Source organism: Lipotes vexillifer, unplaced genomic scaffold (genome assembly GCF_000442215.2).
Source record: "Lipotes vexillifer unplaced genomic scaffold, Lipotes_vexillifer_v1.1 scaffold567, whole genome shotgun sequence".
In the NCBI taxonomy this organism is placed as follows: domain Eukaryota; kingdom Metazoa; phylum Chordata; class Mammalia; order Artiodactyla; family Lipotidae; genus Lipotes; species Lipotes vexillifer.
The window spans coordinates 1,862,051-1,869,889 of NW_006776652.1; the positions used below are offsets into that span (position 1 = coordinate 1,862,051).

General features: G+C 58.2%; 1 protein-coding gene across 1 annotated transcript in view; it reads left to right on the forward strand.

Annotated features, from left to right (window-relative positions):
- PDLIM2 (PDZ and LIM domain 2) overlaps positions 1 to 3,109 on the forward strand; it is a 10,968-nt gene extending 7,859 nt beyond the window's left edge. Inside the window, exons 7-9 of the mRNA XM_007450584.1 lie at positions 75 to 220; positions 1,766 to 1,883; positions 2,932 to 3,109. Coding sequence (XP_007450646.1) covers positions 75 to 220; positions 1,766 to 1,883; positions 2,932 to 3,109 — 442 coding nt within the window. The remainder of the gene's footprint in view (positions 1 to 74; positions 221 to 1,765; positions 1,884 to 2,931) is intronic.
- The last annotated feature ends 4,730 nt before the right edge of the window (positions 3,110 to 7,839 follow it).

The following is a 7,839-nucleotide window of genomic DNA, read 5'->3' on the forward strand; positions in this document are numbered from 1 at the left end:
CTCTGTCCTCATGCTCGTCCCAACCCCTGGGAACGGGGCTCTCACTCCTGGCTGCCTCCTTCCCATCCCTGCAGCGTGGCCTCGGAAGGGGAAAGCCACCTCCTGAGAGAGGACTCAGAAGTCTTCAAAATGCTGCAGGAAAATCGCGAGGCACGGGTGACCCCCCGGCAGTCCAGCTCTTTTCGGCTCTTGCAGGAAGCCCTGGAGGCTGAGGAGAGAGGTGAGCCCCCGGGGGGCTCGGGTAGGAGAAGGATGTTCCCCCAGGACACGCTGGACCCCTGACTGGGCATGTTATTAAATTAGTATTTGTTAAGTGCTCATCACGGGAGTGGGCTCTGACTCGTAGAAGCCACAGCTCCTGCACTACAGGAGCTTACGGTCTGGTAGGAGTTACTGGGGTGCAACCCAGAGGTGCTGGCTGGGATCAGGGGAGGTGCCAAGGGAACAATAAACGTGGGCCCGTGTGGCCTGGGTCTCCAAGGACGGCTTCATGGAGGAAGAAGAATCTGACTTGGCCCTTGAAGAAAGATCAGGACTTTCACAAACGGCCTTAAGATGGTGGCCGGGAGCAGTGTGGAATGTGGAGGCTGGAGCCGCAGGGCTCTGGGGTGGGACTGACAGGACACTGGGGCCTGGCTGCACGGACGGTGGCCACGGAGGTTGTCCTGGCTGTGAGGCCTCGCACGCCAGGCCTGAGGAGCGTCCCAACCCAGGAGGGCCTGTTAAATAACTCCAGGCGGTGTGTGAGGTGCCAAAGTGAGCAACAGAGATACAAGCATCTGCCAGCCGTCCAGTTGCTCATTCGAGACATTTGCCGAGTTGTCTGATGGACCAGTCACGTGCTGTGTGGAGATCGAAGGCGGTCAGGACCCACGTCTGCCCCGCCAGGAACTCTGTTTATTGGGCAGACTGGCTGCCCAGCTCCCCAGGAAGTGGACCGTGCCGCAGGAGTTCGTGTGGGTGCATGGGGAGTAGGGGGTGAGGGGGGCACTGTCGTGGTCCAGGGGAGAGATGAGGAGGGCCTGGCCTGGGCAGTGGTATCCGGGAGAGAAAGGATGGGACAGACAGTATTTGACTGGCACAGTCACTGGTACCTTGGGGCTGGTTCCAACTCTGATGTTTCGGAGACAAGGTGAGAAGGTTTGGAGCAGAGCTTGTCCATCGCTACCCTGAGGCCTCGGCAGGCTGTGGGAGGGGGCACGGGGAGAGGCGGAAGGGTGGGGGGAGGGCAGCGCAGAGAGGTGGTGACTTCAGCCCTGGAGCCACGGGGTCCTCGGCTGCAGATACCTGATGACAGCCTCATCTTAGCGTTGTTCCAAGGCTCAGGCACAATAATGCACGTGAAAGCCCTTTGGAAACTGTACAGAGGTGCTGTGGCGCTGTTATTGTCTATTATTCTCATCTCCTGATATCATCATCACTGGGTCAGGAGAGAGGAAATGCCTGCTTGGCCTGACGTGTCAGACACCAAGCAGACACTGCTCAGGCTGCCTTAGCTTGGGCTAACTCAACCTTGAACGTGTTCCCTGCCCTTGACCAACCTCAGCCAAGGATCTGGGGTGATCACTTCCTTCCCCCATGACCCCCTCTCATGCCCAGGCTTACTTTAGAGGTCCGCTTGTAAGTGCACCTTTGACAAGGGTCTCTTTGGAGCTGTGTTGGAGGAGGTGGAGTGGGCATCAAAAATACAGCCTGATGGCACTGCTGTGGGCGAGCTCTGATGTGTCTGTCTGTCCTCCCCACCCTCATCCCCCACCCCCCACAGGTGGCACACCTGCCTTCCTGCCCAGCTTGCTGAGCCCCCAGTCCTCCCGGCCCACTTCCAGGGCCCTGGCCATCCCACCCAAGCTCCACACGTGTGAGAAGTGCAGCGCCAGCATCGCGTGAGTGCTGGCGGCCTGGGGGGGCAGGGCACACCCTGCAGGGCAGGGGCCAGGGGCCAGGACGCTCTCAGGAGGGGCCTGCATGGGTCCACTAGCCAGGGACCCTGCGGGGAGCGGGGAGCATTGCTACAGTGGATCACTTCAGCCTTCTTAGGATGCCTGCACTGGCTTTTCCCTGCTGTCTCTCCTCTTCCTCGGTTTCTTTCCCCGCCTCCCTGGAGGAGGAAGAAATGCTACTGCTTTCGATTCCTCTCCAAGCATCTCAAAGCCTCTGCAGATCTGCCTCTGGATGAGGCGCCTCCTCTTGGAAGCTCTTGCTGTTACTTCCTCCTCCCCCTCTCTGGAATGGGATGCGTTTTCCAGAGGTAGGCCCATTTTTCTCATTATAATGCAGCCTCATTCTCTGGAAAATTGAACCCTGCCCACCCCCCGCCGATAAATTTCTTCCGTGCACAGTGGTGAGGGTCAGATGACTCATTCTAGGCAAATCCCTAGCCTCCGTGGGCCTCCGTGTGTCATCTGCAGAACGCGACACTGCCCAGCCCTGCTGTGCAGGCCCAAGGAAGGGGTCCTATGCGGTGTTTCTCAAAGATCAGCAGCTGGACCTCTGAGGGATTTCGGGCCCACACCCCCAGAGTTTCCTCTTTGGGAGGTCCCTAGCCCCAGAGTTTGCATTTCCAATTCAGCCCCAGGTGATGTGATGCTGTGGGTCCTGGCACTGGGACCACATTTTGAGAATCACTGCTCTATTTACAATCCAGAAGATTCAGGATGGTGCTTGTCTGCCTTTGTGTGGGGGAGGAATGACTTTAAAAACTGGGGTTCGGGGGTGTGGGCTGGGGGTTTGTTGAACGGAGATTCCTGAGGGCAGGCCTGGGGAGTCAAGTGACTGAGATTTGGGGACCTTACCGGGTCCTGGCTCTGGGCTGGAAACTAGGTTCCCTGAGAATGGGAATGGTGACGTTGTGCCTGGTGTTCTTGCCCCCTCCCTCCTCCCCCCCCAGGCTCATGGCTCTCTCCTCCCTGTGCCCCCCCGCCCCCCCCGCAGGAACCAGGCCGTGCGTATCCAGGAGGGGCGGTACCGCCATCCGGGCTGCTACACCTGCGCTGACTGTGGCCTGAACCTGAAGATGCGAGGGCACTTCTGGGTGGGGGACGAGCTGTACTGCGAGAAGCACGCCCGCCAGCGCTACTCCGCACCGCGCACCATCAACTCCCAGGCCTGAGCGCCCGGCTGCGCTCTCAGACCACCCTCCACTCTGCGGGCACCTCCACACCCGGGCCGCGCCAATATCAAGTTGGCCTGGAAAGGCGATGGGGGCTGGTGAGGCCCCTTCCTCCTCGCTGAGTGAGGCCAGAGGCTAGGACCTGCCTGTGCTGCGGGTGAGGGCAGCCTCACCTTCCCAGGCCTCTGCTGGATACTCTCGTGTCCCCCTGCTGGACAGGCTCTGCGTCAAAGTGTGAAGTGGGTGCTGCCTTGGACACCTTTGTGTACCAGGGGTTAAGCAGGCTGGGACATGGAGAGAAGTATCTGGAAGGAGAGGGCTGGGCCAGAGGCTACAGGTATTCACTGTGTAAAGTTTTCAACATACGAGCTCTATAAATATATACTGTACGTGGACAAAATAAAGTAGGTGCCCCTCTTTTCTCTCCTCCCCTGCCCCAGCCCCTGGGGATGAGCTTCTCCCTACCACTGGGTGGAGAGTCTTCCTACATACAATTTTTCTCCCCTCTTATTTCCGCCTCCCTCAAACCTCCACCCTACCAGATGCTTCACCACGTGACACTCCCAACTGAAGACACCCACTCCTGTTAGTGGAGGGTCGTGCTCCTCCTGGACCCTCTTTTAAAGATGTGTGTTTTATTGGGATGATCCCTGGTAGAGGAAAGAGTTTCTCACTGGGAGCCCGAGCGGGGAAGGGATGCTAGAGGGCCGGCAGCAAACAGGAAGCAGGCCCTGAGACTCCTGCCCAGCCCCGTCTCCGTGAGACAGTATCTGCGCTGGCGCTCTGTGCCCCTCGCTCTACTTGGTAAGGAGGCTGCTTGCCCTGCTGATGCACCCAGGGGAGCTCGGTGGGCCAGAGAGGGGGCAACATCTAAAGAACCTCCTGCGCTTGCCTGAGGCTGTCTGCACCCGTTTGAGAAAGCTCATCCCCAGGAGTAACCTTGGACAGGGCTGTGAGTTAGCTTTCCCTGGGAGGGACAACCCTGCAGCGCCCCTACCCTGAGGACCAACACCCTCCAAGCCAGGGTTGGTCTGCCTGCCCCTTCCCCGGGAGCCCCAGCTGGCTTCGCTGGTGGTTGATTTGAAAGCTGCCGCTAGGCAGGGGGGCAGTGGTCCTCTGCTAGATTTTTGGCTTGATTCACCCATCACTCCCAGTCCTAATTCCAGAGGACACTTCAGAAAGGTGCATGGGTGCTGCTGGGTGCTCTAGACCTACCTTATCGCCCACTCAGCCTGAGGGAACAGATCAAAGCTGGGCTTCAGAGGGTGCTTTGTGCTATCTGGCTCTTTGGGGAAGGAATCTTGGCAGAGACTGTGTAGCATTGCCTCCCCAGGCACCTTGATGTAATTTACACCTTGCTATAATTGTCTCACCTTTTGCCTGGATGGCTGTCTTTATTTTCGTAGGAAAGATCAAGGCTGTCTGCGGCTCAGGAGTTGTCAGGCCAGAGCTGTCTGGTCCCAAGGGGGAAGGGGTCCTTGGCGCCACCTAGTGTCAGGTGTAGCCCTTGGCGGGGAGAATGCTCACAAAAGGGGATTCACTCCTCTGTAAATTCTCAGGTCCTGGCACAGTGGGAGTACAGAGATACAGCACTTTTCTGGCTTTCCTAAAGATGGTAGTCAAGTGGCAGCGACTGAGATGGCATGAATGAAATAATGTTACATGGTAGTGAGTGTAAAGAACTCGTGCGGAACAGACAGGAGCGCCCTGAGAGTTCAGAGCAGGGGCCGTGGGTGTGAGAGGAAGAATAGGACACAGACAGATGGAGGAGAGAAATGCAGAGTGAGGGGGTGAGTGCAAATGGCATGATCAGTTTAGGGCAGCGGCTGAAAGCGACACTGAGATAAGATTGCAAAGGAAGACGGGAGCCTTGAATGTTGTAAGATATGGTTTGAATTTCTTCTTGCGTCTCTGGGGACACTGAAAAATTTTCAGCAGGTAAGTGACAGGTTGGAAAAGGGTGTGTTAGAATCTTAATATGGTCAGATCTTCGCCTGTAACAAACCATGCTGGGCTAGCAGTGCTCTAAGGAATGGAGAACAAAGGGGGAGTGGAGGCCCATGGGAAGTGGGTCGGCCAGTGAGTTGTTGAGTGCCTTTCGAATAGTGGACGGGGGTTCAAGCTAAAATCCACCTCTCTGTGTCAGCCTGCTTTCCTCCCCGGGGCCAGAGGGTTTCAGCATCAGAGCTCTCTGCAGCCACACAACTAGCCCAAGCTTGGGGGTGAACTTCTTTGGAAGGCAGAGTTATTAGTCCATCTCATTTGTCAGCAGAGAAGGTTGGGGGCAGCCTTTGGTCTCTGCCCAGCTGTGTACACCCACCCCCTTTGACCCAGACATGCTGGGGTGGGGAGGGGGCACCGCCCAAACATGCGGCTGTTATTTTTCCAGTGCTGTGCCCTTTTTACTTTTTCTTCATTTTGGGGAATAACTTCAGAAATGATGACAGATTCGAGTTAGAAGCGACCTGAGAGAGCATCTGATACAGCCTTCTATTAGAGACGAGAAAATGGCTTTCCCAAAGTTACACCAATAGATAATTCTAAAGTGCTTTAAACTCCAATCCTCACCATTCTGAAGTAGGTACTGTTGTCATGCTTGTTGTATAGATGAAGAAAGCAACGACAGGGAGGCTAAGTCGCTGGTCTAAGAGCTCCTAGCAGTAAGGGGAGGGGGGCAAAGGATGAGCCAGGAGCCTGACTCCTGGGTTTCTGGTTTGCCCTGGGGTGCGCTTGCCTTCCCTTCCAGGCCATAAGGGAGGTCACCACAGCTTCCAGCCATCTCTAATCTGGCAGGAGCTGCCCTAGGCTCTTGGCTTTGCCCTTCCTCGCACTGGGCCCAGCTCAGTGCTGAGCTGGCAGGAAACATGCTTCCTGAAGCTGGGATTTCCCTATGGGGGCTGGGAGGCATCGAGCATCCCTGGCCTCAGCCTGAAGGATGACTCGGCTGGGCTACCATGTGTCTCAGGAACTCACGGTAGCTGCTCACCCCTCAGGTGGGCAGCGAGGGGGTGGCTGTGCTGCCCCTCCCATTCCTTGAAGCATCACTCAAAGGGAGATGAATCTCCTCTGGTAGAAGGTGGGGTGAAGGAGAAACAGCCCTCTGGGCGGTGAAGGCCTGGCCCAGCTCCGGGCCTATGTTGGCCCTCAACTGCGAGGGATCCCAGCCGCCCTGAAGATTCTGGCATATCTGCATGGAGAGGGGAGAATGGCCTGGAGGGGAGTGTGCCGCGCGCGCGCGCGCGCGCGCGTGTGTGTGCGTGTGCGTGTGTCTGTGTGTGTGTTCTGTGTGTGGTTTGAGCCCCTTCGGGGAGGGTAAAAACTAATACATAAACATGTCCTGCCCCAGAGTCACCACGGAGACTGCTTGGAATCTGGCCCTACATTCTCCAAATTCAGGACAAGATCTGGCAAAGGTTCCCTCACTTTACCTCCCCATCCTCTGACTTTGGAGGGAGGAAGCCGCCTGATGGCCAGCCTTCCTCCTCTCCTCCCCAGGGAGGCCTGGCGTGGGACCTTCACGGGCTGTTGGACTTGGGTGAAGCAGTTCCCCCAGGCCCAGGTTTCCCTCTCTGTACCTGGGAGAGAGGAAGGGGGGGCGGTGCTTTCCAGGAGGATAGGGTTGGGAGGGGGCAACCCAGAGAACCGGCAGCTAGCAGGGAAGAAATTGGCCTGAAAAATCAAGGTGTTAAGAGAGGCTCTCATTCTTCCCCGGGCTTAGCTGCAGGCCTGTTTCCCAGAAGTTAGAATGTTGTAGTTCGTGACTCTGATTGCTGACAGGGCTCCTGCGTAGGGTGCTGGCAGAAGGGAAGGAGGGAGCTGGAGGTGGGCAGACTGTCTTCTCCCTCCCAGTTAATAACCACTTGCTCCCAACGCCTCCAGCTCCAGCTCCGGCCCCCTCCCCCAGAGGCTCAGGTGCAAGTTTGCACGTCCGCCAGCTCCCTTATCTCCCTCCAGGGAATTTAGGTCCTGCTGGGAGTTTTCCAGCCTGGTGGTCGCCTTCCTCAGGAGGCTGAGGTTTCCTTAGAGGCCACCATCCCATCTGGTCACCAGGCTGTCTCACCGTCAGTGTCTGCCTGGGCTGCCAGCCCCCTTTCAGGGTGGTTGGGGGGTGGAATCCCACGGACCCAAAGAGTTTGGGGGCGGGGACCGGAGAGCATTTACACTTCCAGCACCTCAGGCTTGCCCTCCTGTCCCCCCTGTTTCGCTTCCCCGGATCCTGAAGCCCCCTCCCCCCGCGCCAGCCCCCAGCTTTAGGGTACCCGGGTGAGGAAGAGATGTGGGACGAGGAGGGGATTCAGATCTAGCTCAGAACCCAAGGCGCTCTGCAGTTGTTGGAAAGGATCTTCCTGTGCCGAGAGTCACTTCCCGCTTTGATCGCGCCAGGTTTCTGAGTGGCTGAGTGACTTGCCCCAAGGCACACAGCTGGGAGCGCGGGTACGCCGGTGTCCAGGTCCGCGCTCTTCCCTCCGCCTGCACGTGCGGCTCCATTTCCTTCCGCGCTCGCGTCCGGTTGCCGCCGCCCCCCTTCCCCGCCCGGGTTCATTTCGGCGGCAGGAAGACAGACCCCGCTTGGAAACCGAGGGCGGGGTGACCCCGCGCCACGAACCAGACGGCGTCTCCGGGCAGGGCTCCCCGCTCCACGTCCGGGGCCGGCAGTGCGGGGCCGCCTGGGGCCCGAAGGACGGCAGATCGCGGCCCGCGCCCCGCCGGCACTGGGGGCGGGGGGGGGG